This window comes from Myotis brandtii, unplaced genomic scaffold, assembly GCF_000412655.1.
Source record: "Myotis brandtii unplaced genomic scaffold, ASM41265v1 scaffold422, whole genome shotgun sequence".
Lineage (NCBI taxonomy): Eukaryota > Metazoa > Chordata > Mammalia > Chiroptera > Vespertilionidae > Myotis > Myotis brandtii.
The window spans coordinates 1,406,262-1,422,725 of record NW_005366171.1 but is presented as its reverse complement, the minus strand read 5'-3'; the positions used below and the strand labels follow the sequence as shown (position 1 = coordinate 1,422,725).

Genomic DNA, 16,464 nt, shown 5'->3' with positions numbered 1-16,464 from the left:
CACTCCCCCGCCCCAGGACCTTTGTGCATCATAAAATGTGTGTCTGCTCCATCTGAAGTCCTAATCCTCCACTTGTGACGGACAATTGGTCACTATGGCAACTGACTGTGACGTCACAGGATAAGGACTTCAGGTGAAGTGGCAGGAGCAGGTGAGTGTGTAGGAGACAGATTTTAAGGTCTGTCGAAGGCCCCCCCACAACCCTCCTTCAGTGCTGGGGGCATAGAGGGATATCTCGGGCTCCTGCTGATTTTAAAAATGATGCGGTGAGAGTGTGTGCCTGGCATCTGCGTGCTGCAGCAGTGTGGGGCTGACAGAGTGTGTCAACTTGAGCTCTGGCTGTGCAGGCACCGCTGCTGCATGAGCTTGTTATTCCATTCTGGATTGCTATTTTGATACCCAGATTGCATCATTCTTCCTACGTATAAACAGGGGGTCCCCAGGGCCCTGCAGCTACTCACTTCTCCACCAACACTGTTGTTGTGATGAGCTCTATTTAAATGAGCTGCCGGATCCGGGCAGGTTCCAGCCATACATGAGCACTGTCATTTTGGGGAACATGGAGGGCTGAAGGATTTTTGGATCGAGTCCTAAAAGGCTGAGAGTGATGGCCTCCTGAGCTGAGCAGAGAGCGACAGAGCTAGTTCCTGAAAGTTGAAAATCTCCTTTCTTCCTTCTGAGCTTCTATTCCAAGGCACCCAGAGGATTAGGAAGGAGCTGCAGCTAGGAAGAGAGTCGCCTCTTTGAGGTCTCCCTCTTGCTGTTCAGTTTGGGAAAACTGCTGCAGCGCCTTCGAGATAAACAGGAACAGGAGGAGTCATCCAAGCCCTTTCTTGCAGCAGCATCTCAGGTGAGCTGGAGAAATGCAACCCTGGCTGAGGATCCCTCAGAGAAAGGAGGAGAGGATCCAGGCTGCTCCCCCTACCCTACCCAGTGCCCAGCTCCCCGAGGCTTAGGCCCTGCAGCCCTGCTGGCTGCAGCATGCAGGGTGGGTGTTCCTGGGCTCTTGGTAAGCACCGTCCTCTGGGACCTGTGGTGGGCTCACCTGTCGCTCTTCTGACTTCTCTCCCAGGTGTTGCTCTAATCACAGGGCAGTGAGGGCCACAGGTAAGCCTGCTGGCAGCCAGGGGCAGGGGCAGCAATCACTTAGGATCAAAATCTGTCTTTCTAGCAGGGACTGGGCATCTGGGGAGTGGGTGCAATGTATTTCTCAAAGGTGGTGCTGCTCTGAGCTTTGGGCTAGAGGAAGGCTTCGGGGACTTGTGTGATGGGGGGTCTTAGCTGATGTCCCAGTACTCTGGAGCTGCTCTTGTGTGGGGGGACAGGAATGGTTAGTGAGGATGGCCAGCCCATCAGAGGATACAACAGACTGATTTTTCTCCTTGTATAGTGGCTGAGAGAGGCATAGGGAGGTAGACTGTCTTATTTGTAGCTCTGGAGGTAATCAGGGACTGCTCAGTGGTCCAAGATACCACCTGTGTTTTACAAGGGCTCTGTGGGGTTTAGCTAAGTTCCTCCCTCTCTCTGGGCCTCCGTGTCACATTCTCTATGGTAAGAGAATTGGCTAGATGAGCAGTGAAAACTAGGTCTGTCCAGCTTTGGGTGTGCATGTGAGACCTGGCAAAGGGCCACCAGGCTGCTTCAGAGGATGCCACTCTGTTGGAGTCAGAGCTTGCGCCCCAGCTGCAAAGTTTCATGGAGCCCTGGACAGGAGCTGTAGAATGAAGGGCTTAACCCTCTGAGGGTTGGTTGCTTAGCACTGAGCTCAGGCTTATGTACCTGGGGTGTATGTGTCCCTACTTGGTGGGCTGAGCTGACCCAATGCTGGCATTTCTCTCCACCCCAACCCCCTGGTGCCCAGGTTGCCTGGGCTCTGCTGTTCATGTCTGAAGTGTGGACTACCCTCCCTGGCTGCCTCACTACGTCCTGGGCTCAGCACACTCTCTGGGACCCTGTAGCAGTCTTGTAGTGCCAGACCCCAGGCTGTACCCTAAGCCCGCTCATCGGTTCTTTAGTGGAGGCAAAATGTCTGCCAACTCTCTGCCAACCCTCAGGGTACCTAGGTATCAGGGTATCCTTCTGTGTGCTGAGCACCTGGCCTCTGCTCTTCTCTGTCAGAAGGCAAATACATCCCAGCTGCATTCAGAATCTCTAACATTTTGGAGCCTCTTTAAAACTGGGTGAGCCTGCTTTTCTCAGCTGCCAGGTACAGGGGACAGAGCTATCAGGCTCAAACTTGGTTGTATATTGCAGTCACCTGGGGAATTTTAAAAAATACTGATGCCTGGATCCTATCACTTGAAACTCTGATTTAATTGCTATGGGATGTGGACTGGAGATCAGGGTGTTTAAAGATGCCTCATATGATTCAGACATGTAACAAAGTGTGAGAACCACTGGTCCGTAGAATGAAACTGCTCCAGATTTATTTTCTCCAGGCAGAAAAACTCTGCTTCACTTGCCTTTTTTCAAAGATCATATTTCTTAAAACTTTAAGCATAGCTGGGGCTGGATTTCAGTTTCTCCTGGATTCCCAGGTCCAGAGCTGTTTCCATGTCATCATTAGAGTTGGATCATTATTATGGAATATTTTACTTATGAAGTATTTACTTGATTAAAATAAAATTACCTTTTTAAAAATTTATTTTTTATTGATTTCAGAGAGGAAGGGAGAGGGAGAGAGAAACATCAATGATGAGAGAGAATCGTTGATTGGCTGCTTCCTGCACGCCCCCTGGTGGGGGTCGAGCCCGCAAGTGCCTTTGACTAGAATCGAACCCGGGACCCTCCAGTCCTCAGGCTGATGCTCTATCCACTGAGAAAAACCAGCTAGGGCTACCTTTTTTATTCACACTTGAATTAGAGAGGAGCCTAGCATAGTGAAAAGGGCTGGGTTTTAGAGATAGAGAGACTTGGGTTTCAATGGTAGTTCTGCCCTTGCTTTACGTGATCTTTGATGGGTGACAATTTCTTGGAGCCTCAGTCTCTCCAACTATGAAATGGGGACAATGGCTACCTCTTAGATGTGGATTGATGATTAAATGAGATAACACATGTAAAGTGCCTGGTACGGGGAGTAGTGGTAAAAAATAATTTGTCCCACACATCCTAGGGACCAGAAGTGCTCACTCTTACAACAGTGTCACTGAACATCCTTGAGTTTCAGAGCCATTCTACCAGGCTGCTAGGTACCCAGGAGGACCTCTGGGGCCAATGCCTTCTTCACTCTGGAAGCAGACGCCCCACCTGGGATGGTTGCGTGACCTTTGGACCATTTCTCAGAATTGATGTTCCCATGTACAACATAGAAACTCAAGGCTGTTGCTTGAATAATTCAAGTAGAAAAAAAAGCAATATATCTAAATAATGTTTTATGTAACATGTGACTTACATATGTATTAATAACCAGATTAATGTTAAATATTATAGATGTTTGATAATTTTAGATAATTAAGAGTTCATGTATTCCAATTGTCTTAACAAATTTTGTTTTTGTATCTTCATTGAAAAATGGGGAATTCTCTTAAAAAAAAAAAAAGCTCAAGGTTGACACAGCTTGATGGGGTTGGGACCTTCTGAGGGAAGATAAGAATTTCTGGACAAAGTGTTGTGACAGATAACTTGTGTCTCTGAGTTCACTCTGGGCCCACAGTCTCCCATCTGTGCAGTCTGCTGCTGCAGCCCCTTTTTAGATGGGCTGAGCCCACAGCTTGTCTCCTGCCTTGCTGACTTGATAGCCAGGTCGCTGTTTGGCTCTCTGTGTCTTCCCATCTTGCCCAGGGGAATATTTCTGAAGCCTGGCTGCAGTAGGCAGAGGAAGAGGGTTGGATAATCCATGATTCCCTGATATTCCCATTTCCCTCGTTTTAAGGATGTAGAAAGTACAGTTCAGAGAAAGGGGGTCACTTATGTAAGATTACACAGATAGTGCCAGCCCTGGGCCTGGAACCCACATCTCCCAATTCACAGCCTTTCCCAAGCACCACAGCTCTGCCCTGGATCAGACCTGATTCCTTTGTCCTCCGGACTGGCTTTTTTTCTATCACCCTGAAAACTTGCAGATGGCTTCTTACTACTTTCAGTGGCTGTGAGTACAAGGACTACACGTGGAATCCTCAAACCCAATAGAAGCTTAATTGTCCCAATTTGCTAAAAAGCATGCAATCTTTTTTTAGTACCAATTGTGGATTATTTTTTAATGCAGACATGTGAACAGATAGAATGCTGTGTGATATTTGTTATACTAGAAGAAGGTTCAGGGTGCTGTGGGGACTCAGAGGAGGGAATAATTAACTTATCCCAAGGGAAATCAACCCTGTTTCTCAAAGGTAGAGCATTTGGAACAGGTTTGAAAGGATGAATAGGAGTTTATCTGAAAGAAGGGGAGCAAGAAAAAGTATTTCAGGGAGAGGGAACAGCACTTTTATAAACAGTTATGCAAAGGTTTGGTGTATTTGGGAGATAGCAGAGATATTGGGGCATGGCAAGGACATAGGGTGTGTGGCAGATGAAGCTAGAGATGTCACGAGAGAGAGGGCAACTTGGAAAGGGCCTGAGAACCAAGTTGAGGATTTGGGCCTTTAAGGCCAAGGGAGGCAGAGGATATGTAAAAAGGGCTTCTCTGATCTATTCAGTTATTTCTCTTTTTTTTATGATGCTAATGAGGCTGTGTTAGTATGACTAATGTGTGGGCCTCTGGTACCATGGAGTTGGAAGCCTTGTGGAAATTTTCAACGATTAGAGCAGCATTTCTTATCTAGGGATAGATGACTAGGGTCTCCCCAGAGATTAGAAGGGAGGAACGGTCACCTGATTCCCCTGGATAAGACCACCTGTGGAGAGCATCCTTCTCCACCTCTGGCCACTGTTCTTGATGGGCAAAGACTAGGAGATTCCAGACTCAGTTCTGTTCATGGCTCTGTGAAGGCTGGGGGAGGTTTTAAACATTTGAGGGAGGGGGGCTAGGATGGGTGGAGGAAGAATATTAAACTATTATTTTTCATGATTTTGTGGAATACTTCATGGTTAAAATAACTAAATTTTAATTTATGATTATACAGATTGGCATTTGGGCTGGAATTCTTGGCTGGGTTGAGCTGGGCTTGGCTTATCTCGGCTGTGCTCATTCCTGTGTCTGGGTTCAGCTGGGTGTCAATTGGAGCTAACTGGCTTATGATGGCTCAGGTGGGACACCTGAAACAACTGAAACCTCTCTCCACATGGCCTCTGATCTTCCAGCAATTTACCTGAGGTTCATGTGAGAGACTTAGAGTTCCTGAGAGCAAGAGCAGAACCATACAAAGGCACCTGAGGTTTAGGCTTGGAACTTGTTCATTGTCACTTTTGCTACATTCTGTTGGTCAAAGGAAATCATGAGGTCAGCCTAGCTTCAAAGGCTGGAGAACAGACTCAACCTTAACGGTTTAGTTGTTTTAACCATGAAGTTTTGAAGTGGCTTATTTGAAGGGCATGGGCACACAGAGGGGAAGAATTTGTGGACATTTTTTAAATCTACCTCTCAGACTGTTTGATTTTCATCATCTGGGAGAGTTGCTAATTGAGGTCATTGCCATGAATGGGAAATGAGAAATCTTTTGAATGCAAAGTCAACATTCATGGATGGTCATGTGCTTTCTCAAGTATTACCTAATTTAATTCCCATAGCAACTCTTGTTTTCCCTTTCTGTTTTACATATGAAGAAACTGGGGCACAGAGGAGTTAAGTGAGTTTAAATGAGTTGCCAACCAAGGTCATTGGGTGGTATACCTGGTATTTGGGCTTACATTTGTCTTACTGAAAATCTAGACTGTCGTGGTATAGCTGCACTCACTGCCACAGGCAGTCCCTTCCCATGTCATTCTCATCCTTGGACACAGGCACCCAGTCCTGCTCAGGAGGCTCATTTCCTGGCACCTGGTGAGCTGATAGCTCTGGGGGTGGGCCTGAAGAGCACTATAGTCTCTGGCGGTGGGGGAGGGGGGCAGTCTGATTCCGCTTATATAGTTCAGGAGCCCATTATGCTGAGGAATGTGTTGAAGATGGTTGCATTTCTCTGGGAAGAGGGGATTAGGACAAGATGTGCATGTTCACAGGTGAAACACACATATATGTGATGCACCCAACATCACTAGCTGGAGAAGGCCCTATAGAACAGGGGTGGGCAAACTTTTTGACTTGAGGGCCACAATGGGTTCTTAAACTGGACCGGAGGGCCGGAACAAAAGCATGGATGGAGTATTTGTGTGAACTAATATAAATTCAAAATAAACATCATTACATAAAAGGGTACGGTCTTTTTTTTTTTTTTTAGTTTTATTCATTTCAAACGGGCCGGATCCGGCCAGCGGGCCGTAGTTTGCCCACGGCTGCTATAGAAGCACTCTAAGCCCCAAGGGCAGACCGCTTGGTCTTGGCTGTAACAAGAGAAAAGTACCTCCTTGATGAGCATGCAGGAAGGCCTTGCCTTTCTCTGGTTAGGGCCTTTTGGAAGCCCCCGCTTTGAGATCTTTAAAGTAATTCTGCTACCCGGTAACCTTAATGGCTGGAGTTGTGCCCTAGTCTAAACTGGTTCCCTGGAGATTTGCTGGGCTCCTAGGACTGTGGAAAGAGGAGTGGGAGCAGCAGAAGGCACCCAATTATCAACCAGAGTAGGGTTGGAACTGTAGTAGAATGGCTTGTGGGAGGGGGAAGGAAGGTAGGACCAGCAAACATAGGGCTGTAAAGAGGTGTGTAGGGCAGGCACCTAAGGGGATGGTCATGTTCAGAGTACCTAGGTGGAAAGTGCAGGCTATGGTGTCAGACATAGTTAATTTTGGCACAAGTGGTATTGGCACATACCTTGGTTGTTATATATTAGAAAGCCTCATGTCAAGGCCTTATGTATAATCTGCCATGTTGCCCTGACTCTGCTATCTTTTTCCCCCCCTCCCAGAGCTCATCTCCTGTCCTGGGTGTAAGCGAGTGTACCCTACCAGGGATGTAACTGAACATTTTTTTCTGCAGTGCTTCTCTGCTGGGCAATTCAAGATGGCCAGGGTAAGTCAGGACCAAAGAAGCAGCTGATCCTTTTCAGAAATCTGTGGGACCCCTTTCCATAAGTCTGTCTACTTATCACTCCATCCAACTTCTTACCCTGCTATCAATTTGCCTCATCCATCCACCCATCCATCCATCCTTCCTTCCTCCCTTCCTTCCTTCTATGCATCTATCCAGAAAAAAATGAAAATGTTGAGTTGGGGAAAGCAAAATGAGAGTTTTTCCCCTCATTCTTACAGTTCTTACTGAAAAATATTCGTATTGAGCTTTTATTTTCACTTTTCTACCCCTGAGTTGAAACTCATGCAGCAGACTGGGTTAAATGGGTTCATCAGTCTTTCTTGTATTTAACAACTGATACCTGTAACCTGAATTTTTGAAAGTTCACATTACTTACTGACTGCTTCTCCTTTTGTTCCTTTCTCCACTAGGGTATCCCTGACACTACGTTTTATTCATTTGTCAATTTACTTACTTGCTCCTGTATCTAATTTTTATTGAATATCTTGCATGTGGTAGGCCCTGTGCTGGGTGCTAGGCAGACAGAGACCCATGTTCTCTACCCTTAATTAGTTCATAGTTTAATTAGTAAAACTTGTAGTATTTCTTCTCTTCTTCTCCCTGCTATGGGTGTTTCAGATGTCAGTGTGAGGAGAAAGCTGTTAGAACCTACATCAGTTCAGTGGCCTATATTATTCAGAAATAGACATGCTAATTTTTTTCCAAAATCTCTTCTCCACATGCTTTGCTAGTACATCAGCCCTCAAGGTATTTGCTGACCAAATGAATGGACATTTGGATTAGGAGAGGACTGGGTACTCTTGGGCCCAGCAAGCCTCAGCTGTGGAAACATAACTGAGAGTTGATATGTGCTTGGTCTTTCCTGGCTGTATACAATCATCTTTCTGTGTACCCCACATCAGCAGCTTCCTCCTCTCTGCAGGCACATTGACTTATTGCTTGTGCTTTCTCATTTTCCTCTCTTGTTTTCCGATAAACTTCTACTTGTCATTCCATATTCAACTCAAATGTCACCTCTTTCTGAGAACTTTCCTGGCCTCTCCTAGATGGAGCCCCTGGAAACTCCCCCTTGCTTCCTTAGATGTGTATCCTTATCACAGCGTTACTCTGAATTCTGCCACCCGTCAGGCTATTTGAGCCTTATTCATTTGGGTACCCTCATCTTCAGCACTGTACTTGTGCTAATAGCCCCTGAGGACACTTTTCTTTTAGTCACAAAAGTTGCTTTTCTTCACAAGCCCCCACATGTCACTCCCAGGCAGCTCTCCAGATTGACTGCATTCCAAACTAGTGGAGGAACAGCTCTGCAGGACCCCAGGCCCTAGAGCCTTTACTGCTCAGAGAGGCAGGCCCAAATAACTCCAGAACTTTCTGCTTCCAGAACTGCTCCGAGTGCAAGGAGAAGAGGGCGGCACACATTCTCTGTACCTACTGCAACCGCTGGCTCTGCAGCTCCTGCACGGAAGAGCACCAGCATGGCCCTGCCCCTGGGGGTTCGCTCTTTCCCCCGGCCCAGAAGGGATCTCCAGGTATCACTGCTGGCTTGTCCCACCAGCTCACATGCCCTTAAGCGGTGCTGAACCTTAAAATCCTGGGAGAATAGCTCTCTGATGTTGTTTCCCCGCTGGTGGTGGTGGTGGTGGTGATGGTGGCGGCGGTAGGGGTGGTCTCCTCCAGAATCACAGTCACAGTGTAAGTCACTCTAGGCTCACCCTGGTGGGGGTGGGAGTGGGTGAGTGGCCTTCCTGAGCAGGGAGGAATAGTTTTGAATTATCATGGAAACTAGCTGAGTTCCTTACTTTCACCTCTATTTACAGCAGTCATGTCTCACTTCTAGTTACTTAATTAAACAGCTTGTATCAGGGCTTATCCATTTGTCTAATTTGTTTTCAATGGCAATCTTTTTGAAAGTCTTTTCCCAAGGCCTTTAAACCATGGGAGGAATTTTACTGTTGTCATATCCATAGGAATCAGATTTTTTTTTTAAATATTTTTTTATTGATTTCAGAGAGGAAGAGAGTGGTAGAAACATCAATGATGAGAGAGAATCACTGATCGGCTGCCTCCTGCACGCCCCCAACTGGGAATCGAGCCCACAACCCGGACATGTGCCCTTGACTGGAATCGAATGTGGGACTCTTCAGTCCACAAGCCGACGCTCTATCCGCTGAGCCAAATCGGCTAGGGCCACAGGAATCAGATTTAATGATCCATGTGATCTGACCTTGACCCTGGTGAGGCTGGTTAGCTGGTTTCAGCCCCATCACACTGAATCCTGGTTTAATGAAGAGTTTTAAGTTGAATTGGCCTGCCCTTGACCAGAATCGAACCCTTTGGTCCACAGTCCGATGCTCTATCTACTAAGCCAAACCAGGTAGAGCTAATCACGTATTTTTTTTAATATATTTTATTGATTTTTTACAGAGAGGAAGGGAGAGAGATAGAGAGTTAGAAACATCGATGGGAGAGAAACATCGATCAGCTGCCTCCTGCACATCTCCCACTGGGGATGTGCCCGCAACCCATGTACGTGCCCCTGACCGGAATCGAACCCGGGACCCTTGAGTCCGCAGGCCGACGCTCTATCCACTGAGCCAAACCGGTTTCGGCTAAGTTGAATTTTAGAGGAGTCATTATCCTGCAGGCGATCCATGTGCTGGAGTAGTAACAAACACTTTCCTTAGCCTCTGGCAGGTAGTGGGATGCCTGGGGCTTCATAGTGTGTTATTTTTGGCCAGTTGTGCAATTTTTGGCCAGCTGGGCTAAGCCAGCATTCTTCGTGCTCCTAGAACCTCAGTGGCCCAACAAGAGGCCTCTTCTGTTTGCACCACCTATCCTTGAAGCTCTGTGTCTCCCCTGTGTCCATGGAGGGTCCCATTGAGGGCCAAGGCCTGCTCGGTGGGGCTTAACTGAGAGGTCTTCCTGAAGAAGAGAAGCCCACTTTCTCCATCTTGTCTGGCAGGAGTGAATGGTGGTTCTGGGGACTTCGCCTTGTACTGTCCTCTACACACACAGGAAGTGCTTAAGCTATTCTGCGAGACCTGTGATGTGCTCACGTGCCATAGATGCCTCATGGTGGAACACAAAGAACACAGGTAGAGTTGGCTGGCTGCTCAAAGGGGGATTGGGAGGGCTCTGTACTTCTTACTTATAGAGTGTTGGGCTCCTGGTGCATCAAAATTCTTTGCCTGCCTAAGCCAACCTTCAGCCCCTGGGATGAAGTTTTCTCTGCTCCTTTTGTGGGGATTCTTCGCAGAAGAGCTAAAAAGCCAAGAGCCTGCAGTATCTTTGACTTTTCCTGGATGCAATTCCAGCCTCCATTGGCCTGGCTGAGACACGCACTGTGGGGATTCTTGCTTGGCTGGCATGTTCAGATTAAACTCAGCTTTCCTCAGCTTTTTCTCTGCCTCCTCGTGTAGGTGCAGACATCTTGAAGAAGTTCTGCAAAATCAGAGGATGCTTCTGGAAAGTGTGACTACACAGGTGGCTCATAAGAAATCCAGCCTGCAGACATCTGCAAAGCAAATTGAGGACAGGTAGCACAAGCTAGCCCTTTGTCAACTCGGAAAATGCTCTGTTCCCTCACACCCTGGATATGCCTTTAGGCAGATGTGGGCATATGTCCCAGAGGCATATGTCTTGGCCTTAGAGGTCTCAGGGCCAGTGAAAGGGCTTCAGGTCATCACTTAGTGAATGGGACCAAACTAGGTCAGGATGATCAGAGTGAGTCTGGGCCAAAGCACATGCCTTTTGAAAGTAGCCATGAAATAGCCAGAGGTTGGTGCTTGAGAACAAGGGCACAGAGTAGATAACTGGGACAAGAGTCCTGTTTATCCTAGGGTACAGCTAGTAGGTGGTAATCTGCCCTTTATCACCCATTTCCAAATGTTTTCTGTAGAAATCTACACATGACATGAAATCATTAGTATTTTACGAGGAAGAGGAATTACTAGGTACTAAGAGTTCATCATGTGGCAGGCACTGGATCAGGCATCATACATACATTATTTTGTTCAATTTTTACAATTCTTTGAGTTGGGTTAACTCCATTTTACTGACGAGGAGACTGAAGTTCGGAGAAGTTAGGTGATTTGTTTGAATACACAGTCAGTGATCAAGCTGAGTTTGGAAGCTGTTCTGTATGACTTCAAAGCCCATGTTCTTTTTTTTTTCTTCTTTTTAACAGCTTTACCGAGATTTAATTTGCATACCATAATATTTCCCTTTTAAAATATACAATTCAGTGGTTTATAGTATATTCATAGAGTTGTGCAACCATTATTATTACCTACTTTTAGAACATTTAATCACCCCAAAAAGAAACCCCGTACTCATTAGCAGTCATTCTCTATTCCCCCAGCATCCCAAGTTCTTGGCAACCACTAGTCTACTTTTTGTTTCTGTCCATGCTCTTTTTACTACATGGCACTGTTTAGTGGAGCATTCTCCTTTTTAGACAATAGATTACGTGAAGTCATACTCATACTTACTCTATCCTGCTTCTAGTCTGTGTGAACTGTTGAACTGCTGGGTTGACCTGGGTGTGGACCTGAGGTTTACCTCAAGAAAACCAGGTTGAACTCTGGGCCACTGGCCCACTTAGCTCAGTTGGTCTGGGTTGTCCAAAGGGTGGGTTGGTGAGGAAGGTTCTTGTTTCTGTATATTTGGTGCCTGATGGGCCTTGATCTCAATGGGCAGCCTCCAAGTTGTTGGCTCTTATGTTTGCTGTCTCTAAGCCCTCATAGGGCTCACCATGCTATGTCCCATCTTGTTTATAGGATTTTTGAGGTGAAGCATCAGCACAGGAAGGTGGAAAACCAGATCAAAATGGCCAAGATGGTTCTAATGAATGAGCTGAACAAACAGGCCAACGTGCTCATAGAAGAGTTGGAGGTATATGTGGACAGATGGGCCAGCGGGTGGGTTCTGTGCTCTCCCTAGGTCAGAAACCAGACACATATCAAACTGGGCCCATGGCGCAGAGCTTCTTGGGCTGGAATTTATGTGCTCTTTCTTGCCCCCTGCAACTTAAAATGTTCATTCTAATTTGGGGAGGGTGGTTCATTAAAGGCTGGAAAGTTAGTTCAAACTCTCATCAGCACTCTGGCTCTAAGGCAGCTGCCTTCCTGGGTTGTGCAACATTATAGCCTTGGAAGAAAGTCATAAAACAGCCCTCCTTCTTCATCAAGTTATTCCCAAGAGATGTAGACATTCATTCTTTTTCTCATTCATTTATCACCTGTTCCATATTTGCATTATAAAATCTGCCCACTTTTTCTCCCTCCCTTCCTCCACCCCTCAGCAGCCCATGGTAGTGCTCTGTCCTGCTGTCTTCCTCTCGGGTGCAGTCTCATCTGATTCCATCAGTGTTTACACTGGTACACACAGGCCACCAGATTTCCAAGCGGGTAGACTGCAGTCCAAGAATAGGATCAGGAACTCTGTCTTCTCTCTCTGTACCCAGGGCATTACTAATGAGAGAAAGCGGAAGCTGGAGCAGCAGTTACAGAGCATCATGGTGCTCAACCGTCAGTTCGAGCATGTGCAGAATTTCATCAATTGGGCTGTTTGCAGCAAAACCAGTATCCCTTTTCTTTTCAGCAAAGAGCTGGTAAGAAGAACTCTTAACTCCTCAATCACTGCTTTTAAGTTAGTAAGTGGATGCCATTATTTTTACCAAACCCCATAGTGCAAAGAACCCAGCTGCTGAAATCATCCTGCCTTCCTCTAGGCAACTCAGCTGGGAAATTCTGTAGTTATTTGCCTTAGGTCACAGATTTAGAAATTATCCGAACACTGGTGGTGTGCTGATCATCCCCTACAGAATTATTTGGGTTTAAATGGGGCCTAAGAGGAAAGAAGTGGAGGATGATGTCGAAGTGTTGAGCTTGGGAGGAGATGATGCCCAGGAGCAATGATTTTGAGAGAAGTTGGTGGGGTTTATATTTGGATGAGGAGGCAGAAGAAGGATATAAAGATACTAAGGTTCAAGGAAATGAACATACAGCAGAGGAGTTTAAATCTGAGATGCCTGTAGGGCATCTAAATGGAGATAATCCAAAATCTGTATTGATAGATGGATTTGGAAGTCAAAAGAAAAGTCAGGGTTTGAGATAGAGATGTGGGAGTCACTGGAATATCTCTAGTATCGCATTGGAAGAGTGTGTGATGGAAGGAGAAAAGAACAAATCTGGAACCCAGGGAAATGCCATGAATTTCAGCAGAGAAGAGAGGAAAAGGACAACTGAAAGAAAGTGAAAAGCAAAGGTCTGAGGAGAAATAGGAGAGTGTGGTGCACAGAAATTAACTGAGTTTCGAGTAGTCAATGTTATCATTGCTACTGAGGTGAAACAGGATGAGTAGTGAAGAGACACCTTGATCTGGGAATCAGGAAGTCCCTGGTGATCTTTTGAAAGAAATTCTAGCAAAGTCTAGAATTAAAAGCTAGAACAAGAGGACTGAGGATGGGAGGTGAAGGAGAGACAGAAGTGAAAAGAAGGGAATCCAGAGGATAGCTTGACAAGGCGACTTGACTTTTGTTTTTTGTTTTTTTTAACACGGAAAATGTTTGCATGAATTTATTTGGGAGAAGTTGAAAATAGTTTTGTGGTAGAGTGAGCATACTGAGAAGGCAGAAAGAAATGGGGTCTAGAGTGAATTGGTTCACCTTAAACATAGAGGCATTCCCTTCCTGTGAGATGGAGGACAGGCAGGCATCAGCTTTCATGTAGTTAAGTTTGGAGGTAGGAGGGATACAAGTTGAGGGAGTTGGCCCTTTATGGTCTCTTTTGTCCTCTGTGAAGTTGAAAGTGATAATAAGAGGGTTAGGCCTTGGGTAGGTGTAAAGATTTTAAATAGTCACTGTGGCAGTGGATGAAGAAGCCGACAAGAAAGGAAGTGACAAGAAAAAGGACTGAGGTTCATAATCATTGACCCAACCCTAGATAACATGGCTTTGGAATGGCTGTATTGTCCTAAGGTTAGGCATTGGTGGTGGGGAGGAATTAGGGCACAAGTGACATTTTTAATGAAAATGATGAAAAGCTGAGATGGTCTTATGGATGGTCTTATGGCAGGCTTACGGAGCTCAACGAGGTTGAAGAGCCTACTCTGAAAGAGTAAGAACTAGTTATGATCAGGTAATAGGTTATTGGAGTTTACGGTCTCATAGGTAAAATGGTTGTAGATGATGAAAAGGATGACTGAACTGAAAAGAGAAGTGAAGTTGATTGACATTTAAAAGAGATCAAGGAAGTAAGAGGCCAAGATGTTGATTGGGGCATTAGTTAACTAGATGATGGCAGGATAAGTTGGTCATTTGCCAGAGCCTTAGATAAATGGGAGGGTTAGTGATAGGAAATAGATGAAAGTGATGATGGAGGAAGAGGTCAGTTGATTAGGATGGAAGGGACTTTTACCTGTGGGTGGAAGGACAGCACTAAGGGAGCTCAGAGAATGTCTGCCCCATAGGCTTATAAATTGAGATATGGTAGAATGAATGGAGGTCTGCCAGCAACTGATATCCTGAGAGGAATTACAAATTATTTGAGGCTTGGAAGAAATAAGAATGTAAGGATTTCAGAAGCCTCCATAAGAGGAAGGGGATCAGTGGGGAATGGGAGGGAGTTCCAGGTGGGTAGAGGTGGTGAGGAGGCAGGATAAGAATATGGAGACACTAAGGTTCAAGGAAACGAGCATATGGCAGAAGAACTGAGTCTAAAGAACCATGGCTTTGAGCCCTTCAACCTGTTCAAAGAGTGAGGGAGAGGGAATTTTCATTCTGGAGCAAGATGCCCAAAGAAATGACTTTGGTGCTGTTGTCAGATTGTGTTTCAGATGCAGCGATTGCTGGAGACAAATTGTAACACAGATCCTGGCTCCCCTTGGAGTATCAGATTCACCTGGGAGCCTAACTTCTGGACCAAGCAGCTGGCTTCCCTTGGTGAGCCAGGGCCTACCCCATGGGCTTTTACATATTTGCTAAGAATGAATATAAAGTGTCTGCTTAGCTGAGCTTACTGGGTAGGTCAGCTTTTATGCCCAAGAGAAAGCACTCCCTGAGACTGCCAGAGGTCATGGAGTCATTCAACAAACCTTTCTTGGGAGTGGAAGTAAGGTATGAGTGAGTGGACAGCTTAAATACCAGTGGCTATATAGGACTTTTGTAACAGGACCATTTGAAATCTGAGCTTCCCATTCTGTATGAATGTCCCTGTTACCTTGGTTTTATTGCAGAGAGGAGACAAGACAGTAGCCCTGCTCTACAGAATGTCTGGCAGTACAGGTGAACCTGTGTCTCTGTGGTTATACAAGGGTGTACACCAGTGTGGGCACAAATGGGTATATCAGCAACAGGGAGGGAGGAAGGGAGAGAGAAATGAGAGAGGAGAGAGAGAGAGAGAGAGAGAGAGAGAGAGAGAGAGAGAGAGAGAGAGAGAAGAGCAGAGAGAGGAGAGAGGGGAGAGAGAAATGAGAGAGGAGATAGAGAGCAGAGAGAGGAGAGGGAGAAAAGAAAAAGGAGAGAGAGAGAGAGAGAGAGAGAGAGAGAGAGAGAGAAAGCATGCGCACAGAGGAGAGAGAGGGAGGGAAGAGGAGAGAGTGAGAGAAAGTGAATGTTGTGCACTCTTTGGAGTTGAGATGTAAGCAGATAATTCATAATATTGTGCATTTTTTTTTCTGCTGCAATAATTTGCTGACATTCAGTCTTTAGGCAGAATATAGACCACTTGTGGTTGTGTCTGTGTTGACAACCTAATGGTAGGTTTATTAAACTAATAGCCAAATGTTGCCTTCATCTGGGCTATTAATTTCCTTGAAAGTTTTTTTGAACTTGACAGAATGATGAATGATATTTAGGATTTCATTTTGCTGCCATCTCCTTTTGGGTTTAACTCAACAGACCTTTGGTGGACCCTTGCTCTGGGTCAGGTCTTATTTTGGGCACTAAGAGACCAAAGTTGAATAAAACACCTCTTGCCCTCAAGTTGCTCAGTATTCCCCTAAATAAGTCTCATCAAAACTGAGCTAAGCCCAGCTGGCATGGCTCAGTAGTTGAGTGTCAACCTATGAACCAGGAAGTCAAGGTTTGATTCCTCCTGGTCAGGGCACATGCCTGGCTTGTGGGCTCCATCCCCACTGGGAGGCGTGCAGAAGGCAGCCAATCAATGATTCTCTCTCATCATTGATGTTTCTATCTCTCTCTCCCTCTCCCTTCCTCTCTGAAATCAATAAAAATATATTAAAACAAACAAACAACTGAACCAAAGGAGCCATTAAACTGAGCTAGCAATAGATGCCATCTACTCATGCGCCAGGCCAGGGACCTCAGAGGACAGTGCTGGTCCCTGGCACTGAGCTGCATTGGAGCTTCCCTACTCTCTTCCACCTTATTTGTTCCACACACAGTT

General features: G+C 45.9%; 1 protein-coding gene across 4 annotated transcripts in view; it reads left to right on the top strand.

Annotated features, from left to right (window-relative positions):
* Nucleotides 1-16,464, top strand: part of TRIM66 (tripartite motif containing 66) — a 55,654-nt gene that overhangs the window by 16,581 nt on the left and 22,609 nt on the right. The window contains exons 1-9 of one of the 4 annotated variants that reach the window (XM_014545842.1): nt 119-151; nt 682-850; nt 6,933-7,036; nt 8,439-8,586; nt 10,020-10,152; nt 10,477-10,593; nt 11,836-11,950; nt 12,522-12,668; nt 14,882-14,999. In XM_014545842.1, the coding sequence (XP_014401328.1) occupies nt 7,028-7,036; nt 8,439-8,586; nt 10,020-10,152; nt 10,477-10,593; nt 11,836-11,950; nt 12,522-12,668; nt 14,882-14,999 (787 nt within the window). In that variant the 5' untranslated portion in view covers nt 119-151; nt 682-850; nt 6,933-7,027. Of the gene's footprint in view, nt 1-21; nt 152-681; nt 851-1,084; nt 1,108-6,932; nt 7,037-8,438; nt 8,587-10,019; nt 10,153-10,476; nt 10,594-11,835; nt 11,951-12,521; nt 12,669-14,881; nt 15,000-16,464 lie in introns of those variants that run through there. The other 3 variants (XM_014545843.1, XM_014545844.1, XM_014545841.1) reach the window with 3 other exon arrangements.